Here is a 17,957-nt window from a genome sequence, read left to right as displayed (position 1 = left end):
ACCCTTAGAGCAGAAAGCAAAGAAGAACTAAAGAGCCTCTTAAAGCGAAAAGAGGAGAGTGAAAAAGCTGGCTTAAAACTCAACATTCAGAAAACTAAGATCATGGCATCTGGTTCCATCACTTCATGGCAAATAGATGGGGAAACAATGGAAACAATGACAGACTATTTAGGGAAGCTCCAAAATCACTGCAGATGGTGACTGCAGCCATGAAATTAAAAGACGCTTGCTCCTTGGAATAAAAGTTATGACCAACCTAGACAGCATATTAAAAAGCAGATACATTACTTTGCCAACAAAGGTCCGTCTAGTCAAAGATATGGTTTCTCCAGTAGTCATGCATGGATACGAGAGTTGGACTCAACCAGTCCATCCTAAAGGAAATCAGTCCTGAATGTTCATTGGAAGGACTGATGCTGAACCTGAAATTTCTTCAAGACTTTGGCCACCTGATGGGAACGAACTGACTCATTAGAAAAGACCCTGATGCTGGGAAAGACTGAAGGCGGGAGGAGAAGGAGACGACAAAGGATGAGATGGTTGGATAGCATCACCCACTGGATGGACATGAATTTGAGCAAGCTCCAGGGAGTTGGTGATGGACAAGGCAGCCTGGCGTGCTGCAGTTCATGGGGTCGGACACGATTGAGTGCAGGACTGAACTGAACTGAAACCTGCTTCCTACAAGACTGCGTAACACACGCCAGCGCCAGTGAGAAAACAAAAATCCAACCTAAAACCCCACGCTCTGCCACCTTGGTACCTAAATAGGGTCCCCGCCTCCCTTCAGCGGGACCGGGGCGAAAGGGGCGTGTCCGAGCGCGCGGAACCCACGTGACCGCTGAGAGCCCCCGTCAGCCAAGTCGCGCGATCTGCCGTCATATCAGCTTATGTCGCTAGCCTCTGATTGGCTGGCGGCGCCGGCCGCCCCGAGCGTGAGGTCAGGCTACGCCCTTCCCGACTTCGGCTGCTTGGCTGACCGCGGAGATCCACTAGTTGGAACTGCAGGGGCCCCGGAGGAACCAAGTTGGCAGCCGGGCAGCGGGCGGCCGATTCTTTCTAGGTGAGGATGACATGGGGGCTGGGAAAGGAGGCCGAATACACCTGAACGGGATGCGTGAGAAGAGGAAGAAAGGGGGGGGAGGGGGTGGTGGGGTAGAGAGACTTAGGCAAGACCCAGGAGGTGAAGCTGAGAGCGTGTCTGTCCCTCCCCTTCTCCCCCATCCCGCTGGCGTTTGTTGACTGCTTCCTGGACGTAAGGCCCTGGGCAGGAGCTGGGGCTATGTCTGCGAAATTTGACTCAAGGACTCCTGCGCTGACCATTGGCAGGGACGAGCAGGTAGCTGGGTGGGGGCTGTGATGGGGCGAGTGCAGGGCGCAGGGCACGCGCGCTGGCCAGGGGCTGGCGAGTTGCGGCCAGAGACCTCCAGGTTAGGGGTTTCTGCCTGGCCAGAGCGCGTATTTCAGGGCACGAGGAGGCTTGGACGTGAAAGAAACAAAACATGAGAATGGACCTGAACAAAATGAAATGTTTGATGCTGGCTATTGCGAAAATCTATTACAAGGCAAGTCCACTGAACGCTAGTAAAGTGTTTTGCGACGAATTTCTTTCTGTTCTTGGGGAATTTTTTTTTTTTTCTTAAAGAGGCGAAGGAATTAGGCTGAAGAACTGGTGATTATTTGTGCAAGCCCCAGTTATTGTAGTGTAATTAAGATGGCTATAGAGCCTCTGGCTTTAGGGGTGTAAACACTTTAAAATTATATGCAAAAGTATGTGAGCTTATAAGGTCATTGAAAATTTAAAAATTTAAGGAGCTGAAGAGATAGTGATGAAGAGGCACTAGAACTTGGTTAAAGTCTGTGGATTTTGCAACCAGCCTGAGGGTGATTGAATCACAGCCCCAGCATTTGTTTACTCGATCGCTCTGGGTATCTTGTGTCCAGATTTTTTATAAGAATAATACTAGTACGTAACTTGTAGGGTGTATCTTGAAAGGATTAAATGAGTTAATATTTACAGTACCTCATATATAATAAATGTTGATACTAGAAATGAGCAATTTTTTAAAATCAGATAACACTTTTTTTTTGCCTTAGGTTAGAGTAAGACTCAGCTGTGGATCCTGTAACAGTAGTAATAATAGCTCCTGTTCCTTGAGGAGGTTCCACATGTTAGATAATGCCACAGCCTATACTTCATCTCTAAATCTTAGAACAGTTCTGTAACCTAACCTAGATATGATTTCTCTATTTCCATAGATGTGGGTTTGAATATAAACTTCAAAATTGAATTTCAGTTTTGAGATCATAATTGTTAGTGATTTCAAACTTTTTTTTAGATGTCAGAAATTCCAGCAATGTATTTGTGAATACCTGATTACTACATCCCACAAATTCTGAAAAAAAAAAACTTTAAAACAGGTTTCATCTCACAGTATCTCAGCTGCCTCCAGATGGTCTGAGGTACATTTCCTCCTTTCTTCTAGGTACTGGCTTACTATCACAGCAGTTATATACAGGGAATATGCAAATCAATACAACTTGTATGGTCTTCAGTTAAGAGTTTTTTTTAATAGGTAGGGACTGAGAGCTTATTAAAGTCTTTACTTACATCGAATATTAAAAGTAAAATATAAAAAAAAAAGTTAAAGAATGCTCATGGTTAATGTTTGAGTTATTTTTGGCTACACGGTACTGTTCCAGATACTATACTAAGTCCCCTACATAGGAACCTTCAAGTTTTGAACTTTGAAAGGTGTGAACGTGCATTCCATCAGCATCAGTGAAATTGCAGCTTGCCCTCCGTCTCCTATTGCTGACAGTCCTTCAGCTCTACCATCTCTCTCCTGCTCTCTCCTACTGTCCCTCCTCTGGTCAATAAGTCTTCTTGCCTGTTCACTCGATGCCAGCCCCTGTCTGTATACCAGCTATTGTACTGTACTACTGTACTTTTTAAGGTATTGTATGGTAAGATTTTTGTTTGTTTTTTTTTGTGTATTCTTTGTGTGAAAAGCATTAGAAACCTATTATAGAATAGTACTATGTAGCCAATTGTGTCATTGGATACTTTGGCTGACTTTGTTGGACTTAGTAACAGAATTTATTCGTACGTAGGAGACTTACTGTATATGGAATTATGGCTATTTGGTATTATAGGTAATAGGCAAGACTTGTTCACCAACTCTTGAGTTCAGTTCAGTTCAGTCGCTCAGTCATGTCCGACTCATTGTGACCCCATGAATCACAGCACGCCAGGCCTCCCTGTCCATCACCAATACTTGGAGTTTACTCAAACTCATGTCCATTGAGTTGGTGATGCCATCCAGCCATGTCATGCTCTGTCGTCCCCTTCTCCTCCTGCCCCCAATCCCTCCCAGCATCAGGGTCTTTTCCAGTGAGTCAACTCTTCAAATGAGGTAGCCAAAGTATTGGAGTTTCCACTCTTACCAGCCTTTAAAGTGTGTGTGTGTGTGTGTGTGTGTGTGTGTATGCTCATTTGCTTTAGTCATGTCCAACTGTGCAACCCTGTGGACTTAGCCTCCCAGGCTCCTCTGTCCATGGGATTCTCCAAGCAAGAATATTGGCACGGGTTGCCATTTCCTTCTCCAGGTGATGTTCCCAACCCAGGGATCGAGCCCAGGTCTCCTGTGTTACAGGCAGTCTCTTTACCGTCTGAGCCTCTAGGGAAGCAGCCTTTAGTGCTATAGCAGTATTCTTTTTGGTTGTTCGGTTCTTAAATGTTTGTTTCCGATCTTAATGTGCTTGAGCTGCTGCTCTGTCTTTATGGCTTCAGCTTCAGCTACAGCTAGGCTCCTTTTGATCTTCAGATTCATGTTTGCAGGTAGGCTGCTGCTTTTATCCTGGAGTCCAGATGAGTCACAGCAATTAGACTTAAGACCCAAACTGAACCCATCATTCCTCGTAGCTCAAAAGTTCCTGTTGCACCCAAATATACTAGCTCCACAATATTCCTATTTTGATAACATCCTAGATTTCTTTTTTTAATTGATGTATAGTGGATTTACAAAGTTTTATTAGTTTCTGATGATAGTTTTTCATACTTTTCTCCATTATGGTTTATAACAGGATATTGAATATGTTCCCTGTGCTGTATAGTAGGATCTTGTTGTTTATTCTTTCTGTATAGAATAGTTTACATCTACTAGTCCCAAACTCCCATTAGACTTCTTAATCTTTGATGAATGTGTCTGTTCTTAACAACTGTTGTCTGAGTTCAGACAGTCATCCTCTCTAGGTTAGTCTACCACACTAGTTAGGAGCAACCAGTCTCCCTGTGTCTCACCAGTATAGTACATTCCTCACGCGACAGTTTTTATGAAATATGTGTCTGTTTATACCTCTTTCCTCATTGAAAGTCTTTCGTGTCTGCCCCGTCATGTGTGAGGGAAAGTTCAAATTCCTTATCAGGGCACCAGATCCAATAGCAAAAGCAGTCTGACACCAGTTTCCTTTTACCAGGTTCATCTTCCAACCTTTTTTTCCCTCTGCTTCACCCTTGTCACACTGTTAAGCATCCACCTTGCCACATCCCATGAGCCATGAATGTACCATGGCATTCCCATGGCTTTGCAGTTGTTATTTCTAATTGAGATAATTATCCCTCCACCCCTTTTTTTTTCTGGTAATGTCCTTCAAAGCCCAAATCAAAGTACTTCACTGTACAGCCTTCTATTGTAATAGCAGATAGTTGTGTTGTCTTTTCTAATTTCGTACAGTTTACATATATGTACCTTCATTGTAGAACTTCTGGGTGGCCTGGTGGTAAAGAATCTACCTCCCAATGCAAGAGATGCAGGTTCAATCCCTGGGTCGGAAAGATACCCTGGAGAAGGAAATGACAGCCCACTCTAATATTCTTGCCTGGGAAATCCCATGGACAAAAGAACCTGGCAGTCTACAGTTCATGGGGTCCCAAAGGGGTCGGACACAACTTAGCAACCAAACAACAACCTTAATTGTAGTACTTGTCGTATTGATGGGACTGTTCCGTCCTATAGCTGCCTTACTTTGAAGATGGATTTAGACTGAATCTTTTTAATCTTTGTATGCTCGTCACCTGGTGTAGTTCTTGATACTTAATTGTTGTTTGAGTGCATTAACAATATATGATGAAGGATATATGTCAATATCTGGTATCTGTATTAGTTGATTGTAAATTTTCTTCCATGTCCACGTGAGAAAAAATGCTTGCAACTCACGTCACAAACAAGGGGCTAAATGCCCTAATAAATAAACAACTTCTAGAATTTGATTTTAAGAGACTGAAAACTCAAAGGCAATTTTCGGACTCTTTTTTCTTATTGCTGTTGTTCAAAAGTTTTAGTTATAGATGAGGGCTGTTTAGAATACTGTGCACATTTCTCACTACCAACAGTGCAGTGAAGAATGAGAAAATAGATTGTCAATGATGGAGTCAGTGATCAGCCCACAAAAGCTGACTGAATTTGCTGAACATTATATGCAGGATCAACTTAAGTTTTTCAAAGTTTAAGCATCTGGAAACAGGAGCTGGCCTACTTTCCTTTCAAAGGGCTAGATAATAAGCATTTTAGGCTTTGTGAGCCATGCTGTGTCTGTTACAGTGACTGAATCTTGAGTTTGTAGTATAGAGAAGCAGCTATAGACTATATAATAGACACATGTGGACATAGCTGTGTTTCAACAAAGTTTCTTTACAGAAACAGGCACTGGGTTCAGGCCCTGTGGGACCACAGTTTGCCAACCCCTGACTGCTGGGGGGTGGGTGGCAGGGGAGAAATGTATTCTAGTTTTCAGTGTCAAGAATACATTTTTTGTTCCATCAATGAGAGTTTGGGTCAGTCACAAAAATAGGATAGTCCCTGGCTTTTATGGTTGTGGTCACATCATAGATCCCTTTTAGGAAATTGACCTGAAGTCTCAGCACTGAAGCAAAAGTCTCTGAAATATGAATCCTTTGTGCCATTGAAACTTGTAGGGGAAGGAGAAAACCATTTACCTAAATACCTTTGCTATTTGCGTGCTAACTATTACCATGTCCTCTGGCAATAGGATATATTGGAGGCAAACACTGAGATGCGATTAGATCTGGATTTACACCACCCATCAGCCTGGCCTTGGAGAAGTTTTGTGGGCCCCAGTTTCCCTCACTGAACTTTGGTGTCCCCGTGTGTAAGATGAAGAGACTGGACCCTAGTCCAGAGATGACATTGAAGACCCCTTCTGGCTCTAATGATGGCATTTACAGGATTGTAGTAGCAGCAGGCTTGTACTTCATATGCCTGTGAAAGCAGGAACTTCATATATAGTTTTTCTGAAAAATTTTTGCTTTGAGAAATGTCAACATGAGAAAGTAATTGTTGTTACCTGTTTATCCTTTAGGGGCTAAGATGGATCTTGTACTCAATATTGCAGATTATTATTTTTTTACACCATACGTATATCCAGCCACATGGCCAGAGGACAACATCTTCCGACAAGCTATCACTCTCCTGATTGTAACAAATCTCGGTGCTTATATACTGTATTTCTTCTTTGCAACACTGAGTTATTATTTTGTCTATGACCATTTATTAATGAAACACCCACAATTTTTAAAGGTAAGTGGTTTTCTTATCTATTGTTTAATTACTGTTACAGTAAAAATAGCAATGTGATGTATCAATATTTGTGAGATTTTCAGGTTAAACTGGTTATAACCTTTAGAGTTTCTAAAACTGGCTCCAAATGGGATATTTTTGGAAGAACTAGTCCTCTCTCTCCTTTCCTTAAACAGATAAATAAACTGTATTTTTTTTTTTTAACTGTAAGCCTGGTCTTGCTAGACACATAGACAAGAATTTCTTTGCTAATAGTGATGAATAAATAAATGTATACATTTGTATAATTGTTTTAATATTAAGCTTTCACAAACTGAAATATGCTTTTACTATGTATATAATTTTTGACTAGATAATCCAAACTCAGATATAGACCTGTTTAGTGACTTTTCTGTTTCAGTTACTTGTATTTGTCAGTCACTGCAAAGAGTGGGGAAAAAAGGTAGAGAGGGTTGGGGATAGAAGTTAATTATGAAATAAATGAATATTCTGTAAATAGAAATTTGGAATAGAGATTTTGTAGGAAGGGGAGAAAAAACTTTAGAATTTAAAATACTTGTTGCATTTGCTTCCTGCAAAAGGAATGTTTTTCTTATACACCCCTGCCCAAACAGTAACATTTTAGTAGAAGCAGTTTGGAGGTAAGTGCCTTCATATAAAAGAGACGTTCAAAATCCAATCTGGAACAATTGTGTGCTAGTTTTGTTTAACATAGATTCTGCGCTTTGTAAATATTGGAAACTTCGTTTTCAGAATCAAGTGTCTCGAGAGATTACGCATTCTGTCCAGTCAATGCCGTGGATGAGCATCCCCACGGTTTCACTGTTCCTGCTAGAGGTGAGAGGTTACAGCAAACTCTATGACGGCGTAGGAGAGTTTCCATATGGTGAGTTTCCATATATGGTGTAAGAGTATGGAGTGTAAACTTCAGACACAGATGGGTTTCTTGAAGGAATCAAATCTGCCTCTTCTTTTCTTCAAAATACTTTTTAAAATTTCAGTTTGTTTTTATGTGTGTGTGCTTGGTTGCTTCAGTTGTGTCTGACTCTTTGTGGCCATATTGACTGTAGCCCACCAGGCTTCTCTGTCCATGGGATTCTCCAGGCAGGAATGCTGGAGTGGATTGCTATGCCCTCTTCCAGGGGATCTTCCCAACCCAGGGATCAAACCCACGTCTCTTATGTTTCCTGCATTGGCAGGTGGGTTCCCACTAGTGCCACCTGGGAATCCCAGTTTGTTTTCAGTATTCTACTTTAATTCATTCATGTCCTGCCACGTATGTGCATTTCTTTAATTTCATCTCAACTTTAAAGTCTTTCTTGTAGATGAGATTGTGCCCAGGAGAAGATTGACATCATTAGAGCTAGAGCCTTGAATTTGTTTCCTATTACCTATATTTAATTCAAGCATTCCCCCCCCCAAAAAAAATAAATCTCAAGTAATCGATACTTATAGAAAAATCGGAAGACATTTTTTAAAAAAAATCTAGCATCACTTATTTTTTTAAAAATCCATCATTATTTATATCACAAGATTGAAACCCTTGCTATGCATGCTGGTTTGGACTCTGATTTTTTTTTTTTCTTGCCAATGTTTATGCCCATATTTTCATGCCAGTTAGTTTTAGAATTACATTGCATAAATATCTATTTAAATAAACTTTATTTAAATGATACATACTTTTAGATCTTTAGATTGTTTCTTGTTTTTCTATTATAAACAGTGCTACAGTGACTAAACTAAAGTTTTGTGAAATTCTGGAATTACTTCATCAAGATACATTTCTGGAATCTAGTATTAGAAAGTAAGAGTAATACATAGTTAAAATTTGTTGTTCATATGTACCAGCTTTAGTTCTAAGCTTTTCACATTTCATCACTCCATCTTATTCTATATTAATCCTATGAGGTAGGTACTACTATATGCTCCTTTAGAGGTGAGTAAATTAAGTGTACAGAAGAGTTTCAGTAACTTGCTGAGCTCACTTGACAAGTAAGGGGTGGATTTGGGACTGAAATCCACAGTTGTTGGCATCAGCACCCCTGTTCTCCTAGTAAAAGTTTAGTTTTCAAAGGAGGAAACAAAAGTCACACACCAGGTGCTGAATTGGCTCAGCCTTGGAAGGTGGGCCAAATTATGAATAAAAGTAAAAGGAGAGCGGTTTGAGTAAAGATACAGAGGCAAGACTCTGAAGATGTTGGGAGGATGCTGAGTGAATCAGGCTGGTTAGTACATGAGTAGATGAGGTTGGAAAAGTCAGAAGGAGTTGGGTTACAGAGTAAATGCTCATAATATCATGGCTTAAGGTAGCTTGTGGAAAATAAAATTCTAAGCAGAGGAGGTAAAATATGTAAAGATATGTGTGTTATGAAGATTAATATGAAAGGAAAAATAACATTATTCTCCAGCATTTAATTAATAAAGATACCATAGGAGTATACTCTTTCTGTTTCGTAAGTGTCCTCATAGTTTAATTAAGAAATATTTTGGGTAGGACACTTCAGGTTTTTATGAGAGGAAAATGAACAGATCCCAGAGTCAAGGGAGATGGAGGTTGTGATGCATTGAATTAACAAAGCAGATAGTTGGCAGTGTTTGGGTCTAGAATCCTGTTTTGTCTCCTTAGACGGACTTGTCAAAAGTAACCTCTGAACGAACTTATGGTTGCTGGGGGGAAGGACAGATAGTTAGGGAGTTTGGGATCAACATGTACACCCTGCTATATTTAAAATGGATAACCAACAAGGACCTACTGTATAGCATAGGGAACTCTGCCCAGTGTAATCTGGCATCCTGGATGGGAGGGGAGTTTGGAGGAGAATGGATACATGTGTATATATGGCTGAGTCCCTTCACTGCTCACCTGAAACTATCACAACATTGTTAATTGGCTACAACCCAATACAAAGTAAAAAGTTAAAAAATATATTAAGGAGGGGAGAAAAAGTAAACTGATCCTAGGAGCTGAATTTTGATTCTGCCATGTCCTTTTGTCTCTTGTAGGCTGGTTTCAACTCGTTGCTAGTGTCTTGTCCTTTCTCTTCTTCACTGACATGCTAATCTACTGGATTCACAGAGGCCTTCATCATAGACTTGTATATAAGGTAATAAGCTTGACTCATTTGTAGAGGAAGAGAGAAAATACACATTTCAGCAGTGGATAGCTATAGATCCTGTCTCATTTTCAAGTATTTCCTCTTAACTTATTAAATGCCTAAGTAGCCTTAGTCATGATAGGTACTAGGTACATTTTGTTTGTATCCTTCTTTATGAATCTGCAAGGGCTGTACTAAAAATCTTACTGTCTTGGGGATTTTCTAAAGTAATTTGCTAAATTCAGCAGGATTTTTTCAGATAGATCATTTCCCACACCATGAGCATGAAAAGCTAAGTAGAATGTTGCACTGGGTAAAGTCTGTGGCATTAACATGGTCTCTTCTTCTATAGCGCTTGCACAAACCTCATCATATCTGGAAGATTCCAACTCCATTTGCGAGTCACGCTTTTCACCCTCTGGACGGCTTCCTTCAGAGTCTGCCTTACCACATATACCCTTTTATCTTCCCGTTACACAAGGTAGTTTATTTAGGCTTGTACATCTTGGTCAATATCTGGACAATTTCCATTCATGATGGTGATTTTCGTGTTCCCCAGCTCTTAAAGCCTTTTATTAATGGCTCGGCTCATCACACAGACCACCATATGCTCTTTGACTATAATTATGGGCAGTATTTCACCTTGTGGGATAGAATTGGAGGCTCTTTCAGAAATCCCTCCTCCTTTGAGGGGAATGGACCTCTTAATTATGTGAAGAAAATGGCAGAAGAAAAGCACAATAGCCATGGAGGAAATGGTTATAAAAATGAAAAATTATTCAATGGAGAGTGTACAAAGACTGAGTAGATTATTTCCCAATTATTAAAAATTTTTAATCAAGGAAAAATAATCTACATATGTTACTGTGAGGAGGCATAGCAAGTGAACAGTATCATTTGAAAAAATCAGTATTGTGGGTATAGCTGAGGAGTGCTCATAATGGTAGATCAAGGGAACATGCCATGTGTACCACGATTTTAACCTCCTGCTCCAGATACTGGATGTTGGTCTAAGGAACAAGTTGTGTCTTTCTAGCCAGCAGATCTGTAATTTGTATAGCCTCAACAGCAGTTTTTTAAAAGATAGAGGATAAATTATTGAGGGGACTGGGCTGTGTCCTTTTGCCTTAATTTGTGCATAGTCATTAAAGTAAAATTCATTGTGCTTAATGATATCAAGACTAAATGGCATAACAAAGAAGTACTAATGTGAAGATGGTTTCTCGTATCAGAAATGATTAAGTATTTGGTACAGTAAGTTCCCTACATAAAAACAAGTTCCATTCCAAGAGCCACGTTTGTAAGTCAGATTTGTTTATAAGTCCAACAAAGTTAGCTCATCTACCCAACCAACACAATTGGCTATATAGTACTGTTCTGTAATAGATTTATAAGACTTTTCACACCAATAATACGTAAAAAAACAAACACAAAAAATAAACATCTTTACTCTTAGAGTACAGTACCTTGAAAAGTACAGTAATATAGTATAGCAGATGGCACCTGGGCTGTCATCGAGTGAACAGACAAGGAGAGTTACTAACTCAAGGAGGTGGGAGATGGAAGAGCTTCAGATCATCAGCAATAGGGGATACCAGCCACATCACCACTGCTTTTATGCTTGCTTCAGACATCCTCGGCTTGAAATAAAAATACTGCACAGCACTGTACAGTGAAGTACACAAAATCACAACCCCTTGTACAGGATGCACGCATGTGACAATGTCCACTAGATATGTGAACTTATGTGATTGGACATGCGAGTGCATGTCCTCATCTTTGAAGGTTAGAAACGTGAAGGTTCGTATGTAGGGGACTTACTGTGTTGGTATGATAACTTGTGCTTTGTTCAAGTAGAAACATAGATTTGAAAAAAAATCATAATGTATTATCAGCTCAGTAACCTGATTAATAGCTGATGTTGCTGATGTTACAAGATTATTGTCTTTCCACACATAGAAAACTTACTCTCTGGTGACATCGTCAATGAACTAGAAAACATTAGTACTGCCATGATTTAATCCAGATCTGGGATTAAAGATCTTGATGGTTATTGTTTTCAATTGTTATTTAATAGGTGTAAAATGATGTGATTCTGAATATATGTAGAAAGGGAAATTTGATGCCCAGGTAATATATTTAACTCTACTGGTTTTTTTAATTAAATTGATGCACTGCACTTTTGATAAGTTTCAAACTTACAATCCTGTGATTTCTATAAAACGTAATAATTGCCAAATGTTTTAGGCCTATCACTGAAGATTAGTTTAGAAATATTATTTCAGTACCCTCCTGTTTGTTTACTTTTTCCCACTCCCTCTGCGAAAAGATTTAACAGATAATTTTCACTTAGGAAATGTCATGTGTTGTAATATAAGTATGTTGGGAAAACATGGTTGGCAAAGGTATTGTCTGATCTATTTATGTAAACAATAAAAGTTGATTATAACTGTTACTAAAGTGTATCAGTTAAATATTATAAAAGCATAAAATATTCTTTGTACAAATTTTATATCAATGTGAAACCTCAGAAGTGTTGTGGATTGTCAAAACTTTTAGAATATCTCCAAATGCTTGCTATCAAGGGGAGAAAGAGAGAAGGGAGTGCCACTTCTTTTTATATTTCATATCTGTTATTAGATTCTTTTAGCAAGACACCAGTCATAATATTTAATGCTTTGAATCCAGAAGAAAGTGTTTGTTTTTTTCCTTTCTGTTTAAGTTGTTGTTACAGTGTTGCTTCACTTAAGCATACCAGTATACCATTTAGTATTTTGTAACTGGTCAATGCATCTAAATGCTTTTCACTAATCCCCATGGTCCCTGTTTTCCTTTCTGCCAGAGAAAAAAAAAGAAAATTAAGAAGTAGACTTTGTTTCCCGAAATGATGAAAGTTAATATTTATTGAGCTTTTATTCTTGATCAGGTGAAAGTCCTTGATGTAAGGACACGAACCCAGCTGGTAACTTTCCTGAGGTTATTTCTCTTCGTAAAGTACAGCATGAGTGTTTCTGGTTGGTGGACAACAGATCTCCACAGTTACCTGAGACCCGGGCTCCTTCCATCTCTGGGCTCTGCTGTTCTCCCAGTTTACAACGTCTCTGCTGAAGGAGCCAGCAGGGGAAGACGGTAGAGTGCCCATGTTGCTTTGTACGAAACTTAATCATGTGGCCCATCTACCTGTAAAGGATTCTGGGAAATGTGTCCAGCTGTGTTCCTGGGAGGACAGGGTCACCAGTTGTTTGACCAGCTAGCCGTTTTGCCATGCTCATGTAATTTATTTTCCTCTTTTTCAGGATCCCAACAAAGGTATTGAGGGAATGAATGAGCTCGAAAGTATTTCAAGTTATCCATTCACTGGATGTCTTAGTTCTCTTAATTCCATAACTTCAGTTATGAGTGTTAAAGTTTCCTCTAGATTCTTAATACTGTGTAGCTAATAGAAAAGAAAGAATATAATTTATTTATTTATTTATTTATTTTAGAATATAATTTATGAGGGAAGTTTCCTCAAAGATCTTAGTGGTAAACTAGTCTCCGCCCTACCTCCTCTCTTAAGTTCTAATCTTATTAAGCAGTATTATGTTAAGTAATACAAACAGTGTTTTTTGTTCTCAGTCACCACATCATACTGTTTTCCTTTAGATGCATTCAGAAATTGCTCATGGAAGTGAGGATCTAAATTCCTTCCCACAGGAATATCAAGTGAAAGACTTTAGAGGAGTTCAGAAATTGCTCATGGACGTGAGGATCTAAATTCCTTCCCACATGAATATTAACTGAAAGACTTGCCTTTGAAACTTTTTGTGGTTGTAAGACAGAAAACCAGTGGACTTCCTTGGTGGTCCAGTGGCTTAGATACCACAGTCCCAATACAGGGGACACAGATTCAATCCCTGGTCAGGGAACTAGAGCCTGCGTGCCACAATCAGAGATCCTGCATATCACAACTAAGCCTAGGCACAACCAAATGAATGAATGAGTGAATATTAAAAAAAAAAAAAAGGGATCACACTTCCCCCTTTTGTGGTAGGAATTGGGAAATAGATGGAGACAGTATAGAGCACATTGCAAAACCTGAAGACATACTGAGTCATTGTCCTTATCTCCTTGTCTCAGAATGCTGTAATTTCCCTACTCCTCACTGCCCTTTATTGTGGTATGTGTGTGTGTTTTCTTTTCCTCTCTCATCTTCAAAAGGCAAGGATAGATTGGCAGCAAATTATGAATTCTGTTTTGGACATGCAGAGTTTACAGTGCAAGCAGATTATTTCAACAGAGATAACATCTGAGAAGATCGAGATAGGGAGACAAATTAGAACAAAGGTTTGAGATAAATTCAATGAGAAGAGAAGTTTGAGGCTATGAGGTTGCCAAGTAGAACATGACTAAGGGATATCCAGAGAAACCAGTGTGAGAGGGAAAGAGCTTCCTTTGTCTTCCTCACTTCAAACTCAAAACACTTGAGTGGCAGTCATATCAGCATTTAGGGCTTTCTATCATCTGTCATTGTTACATGTATCCAATTTATTCTAGATTCCACCTAGATTCTTACATAAAGTGGAAACCATGTGTGAATCATCCTTATATTAAACCATATGTCCTTATTGAATGCCCAAGACCTGGCTGAGGTTTGATAAATACTTTGCTGAATGAATTAATAAAATGGTGGAAATGTCATCCTCTTCAATAATTAATGAACCCCTATTAGGTGCCAAACATGGCACTAGATACAAATATTTAATCTGCAGGATCTTAAATATTGACTTTTTAGCCAACCACTCATTTCTCATTTATTCATTAGCTAACATTTGGTGAGTACCTTGCAGAAGTCAGGAGAAGTAGAAAGGAATCAAAAATGGTCCCCACATCAAGGATAAACTTGCTCCTTTCTTTCTCACTCAGTCATACCTTCCGCTGGAAGCAAAACCCCCCAGTACCCTGGATTCTGACCCTACGTGAATTAGTAATGTGAATGCCGATTAGGGGGTTGAATGACTCTGGCATTAACATAACAGTGTGCTCTGAATACAAATAAAAATTCTTCAAAATTATATTCCCTGATAGCTCAGTTGGTAAAGAATTCGCTTGTAATGCAGGAGACCCTGGTTCGATTCCTGGGTCAGGAAGATCCGCTGGAGAAAGGGTAGGCCACCCACCCCAGATTCTTGGTCCTCTCTGGTAGCTCAGCTGGTAAAGAATCACCTGCAATGAGGGAGACCTGGGTTCGATCCCTGGTTGGGACGATCCCCTGGAAAGGGAAAGGCTACCCAGTCCAGTATTCTGGCCTGGAGAATTCCATGGACTGTATAGTCCATGGGGTCACAAAGAGCTGGACACGACCGAGCAACTTTCACATCACCAAGAAGTGACGAACCTAGGAGGATATTAGCTTCACCTAGAGTGTAATTCATCTCAGAGGAATTTTAATAGACGATCTGAGCTTCTGAGTTAAATAGTTTTGAGTCCTGTCTCTGCCATTTGCAAATTGTATGACCTTGGTTGATGAAAGTACTGCCTACCTAATACAATTAAACAAGTTAGAAACACTCAATTAAATATTAACAGAGCCTATTATTCATGTAAATTGTGCTGAATGCCTCTTTCTAGGTTCGATGATTATTGTCATTATACCTAGGATAACCTTTCACGTATTTTGCCTTCAGTCTTTTTCAGTCTAATTCAGATGCTTAATAGAGTTTCATTCTTCCTTTGTGTCAGTTTTGATACACCGTTTTCAAGAAAAAGAACCAACTTCTGACTTTGTCGGTTTTTCTCTATTCATTGATTGTCTTCCATATCATTAGTTTCTACCTCTTTTTATTCCCTTTTGTTGGTTTCGGGTTTATCTCTTTTTTGCCCCCTAACTTCTTAAGGTAAAAACTCATGTCGTTGTTTTTTTTTTTTTTCTTTTACAAATATAAACATTTAAAGCCACAAAATTCCATCTTAAGGCCTGCTATGACTGTATCCAACAAATTTCGATAGATTGTGTTTTCATTATTACTTAGTTCAAAGTATTTTCTATTTTCAAGGAGATTGAGTAATGACTTTGTCAATACCTAGTACACAGCCCTTTAAATGCATTATCTTGTTTAATTTTTGCCCGATAGGCACCATTCCCAGATGCCACCGGCCAGGCAGCTAGCTGGGTGGGGACATGACGCCACCTCCCAGCAGCCCAGCTGCCTTAGAATCCATTGAGCCCCCAGCTGCCCTGGGACTCAGCCCAGACCACCATGCAGCTCAGGACCTGGCCCCAACCACCAGGGAGTGGACACCATCACCAGAAGGCCCTGGGCCACAGCTTCCTCTCTCCCATGCCCCACCAAGGAGTGGGCTGACATCAGTCCTGGGACCATCGTGGCTCTGTCCAGCTTTGTCAGGTCCCAATGTACTCACCAGTGGGGCACCAGTCCCAGGACTCGCTGGGCCCTAGCCCTGCCCAACTGTGGCCAGCTCCAACCCCAGAACCCAAGGGCCCTGGCGCCAGAGACTGGGGTCTGGCTCCACCCGCCATGGGGTCAGTGCTAACCCTGTGTCCCCTTGGGCTCCAGTGGGTGGACACTAGCTCTGGGCCCTCCACCCAGCAGCCAAAGACCCCAGGACCCAGTTCTGGACCCTTGATCTCACCCGCTAGTGGTTGGGTACCAGCCTCAGGACCATGTGTCTCTGGCCCCACCCACCAAATGCAGAACTATCATGGCCCTGTAGTAGTCTTGTTAATTAAGAATCAGGAAACAAAAAAAATCAGGCCCACCCAATAGCAAACCGCAACAAAAGTGGGATTCCTTCAGCTGTGCAGCCAGAGCCACCAGGATCTGGCCCAGCAGCCCAGCCCAACCAGACCAGGGACCTGCTACACCTGCCAGCATGCCTGCAGTAGGCAGCCAGTCACGAGGGCAGAGCCCACGCAGCCCACGTAGAAGCACCTGTAAAGCACATAGCGCTGGTGACCAGAGGGGACGGCACTGCTGGACCCCATTGGACATTTCCTACAGATGTCACTTCTCCAAGATTGGGGAGTACAACCCACTTACTAATAAAGACAGTGAATTAGGCAAAATGTGGTGACAGGTAAATACGTTGCAAACAAAGGAACGAAAGAAAACTGCAGAAGAACTCGGTGAAGTAAAGGTAAGCCATCTACCTGACAGATGCTAATCATAAAATGCTCAAAGAACTGGGGTGGGGAGGGGGAGATGAATGTATCAACAGGATGGAAGTTAGAAGTTTTTAACAAAAAGTTAGAAAATATAAAGACCCAAATAGAACTGAACAATAACTGAAATTAAAAATACTCTAGAAGGAATCAATACTAGATTAGATGATACAGAGGAGTGGATCAGTGAACTCAAAGACAGACAAGTGAAAATCACTGAAGCTAAACATAAAAAAGGAAATAGAATTTAAAAACTTGAGGACAGTCTAATAAGAGAAAAGGACAACATCAAGTTTATGAACATTCACATTATAGGGATCCAGAAGAAGAAAGGGGCAGAGAATGTATGTGTGTGTGTGTGTGTGTGTGTGTGTGTGTGTGTACACATACATATATAACACCTGACCTGCCTTCTGAGAAACCTGTATGCAGGTCAAGAAGCAACAGTTAGAACTGAACATGGAACAACAGACTGGTTCCAAATAGGAAAAGGAGTACGTCAAGGCTGTATATTGTCACCCTGCTTATTTAACTTATATGCAGAGTACATCATGAGAAACGCTGGACTGGATGAAGCACAAGCTGTAATCAAGATTCAGGGAGAAATATCAATAACCTCAGATACGCAGATGACACCACCCTTATGGCAGAAAGTGAAGAGGAACTAAAGAGCCTTTAGTTGAAGGTGAAAGAGGAGAGTGAAAAAGTTGGCTTAAAACTCAACATTCAAAAATGTTAATCATGGCATCTGGTCCCATCCCTTCATGGCAAATAGATGGGGAAACAATGGCAACAGTGATAGACTATTTTCTTGGGCACCAAAATCACTGCGGATGGTGATGCAGCCATGAAATTAAAAGACGCTTGCTCCTTGGAAGAAAAGCTATGACCAACCTAGACAGCATATTAAGGAACAGAGACATTACTTTGTCAACAAAGGTCCATCTAGTCAAAGTTATGATTTTTCCAGTGGTCATGTATGGATGTGAGAGTTGGACTATCAAGCAAGCTGAGTGTCGAAGAATTGATGGTTTTGAACTGTGGTGTTGGAGAAGACTCTTAAGCATAGCTTGGACTACAAGGAGATCTAACCAGTCAATC

The 17,957-nt window shown here is 40.4% G+C and overlaps 1 protein-coding gene across 1 annotated transcript; it reads left to right on the top strand.

Moving 5' to 3' along the window:
- The first annotated feature begins 953 nt into the window (after positions 1 to 953).
- Positions 954 to 16,760, top strand: SC5D (sterol-C5-desaturase). The gene is made up of 5 exons (XM_020891385.2): positions 954 to 1,063; positions 6,382 to 6,599; positions 7,353 to 7,485; positions 9,603 to 9,703; positions 10,047 to 16,760. The coding sequence occupies exons 2-5, from the start codon at positions 6,390 to 6,392 to the stop codon at positions 10,500 to 10,502; spliced, it is 900 nt and encodes a 299-aa protein (XP_020747044.1). The 5' UTR covers positions 954 to 1,063; positions 6,382 to 6,389; the 3' UTR covers positions 10,503 to 16,760.
- Positions 16,761 to 17,957: the final 1,197 nt, after the last annotated feature.

Source organism: Odocoileus virginianus, chromosome 10, assembly GCF_023699985.2.
Source record: "Odocoileus virginianus isolate 20LAN1187 ecotype Illinois chromosome 10, Ovbor_1.2, whole genome shotgun sequence".
NCBI classification, from domain to species: domain Eukaryota; kingdom Metazoa; phylum Chordata; class Mammalia; order Artiodactyla; family Cervidae; genus Odocoileus; species Odocoileus virginianus.
Note: the sequence above shows the minus strand (reverse complement) of the source record. Positions and strands in the feature narration are given on the sequence as shown.

Bases quoted from the DNA above. Each gene is read 5' to 3' on its own strand.
- SC5D (XM_020891385.2), top strand. From the start codon at position 6,390: ATGGATCTTGTACTCAATATTGCAGATTATTATTTTTTTACACCATAC. The intron at 6,600-7,352 runs GTAAGTGGTTTT...CTTCGTTTTCAG, and splicing joins AACACCCACAATTTTTAAAG to AATCAAGTGTCTCGAGAGAT. The intron at 7,486-9,602 runs GTGAGTTTCCAT...TGTCTCTTGTAG, and splicing joins CGTAGGAGAGTTTCCATATG to GCTGGTTTCAACTCGTTGCT.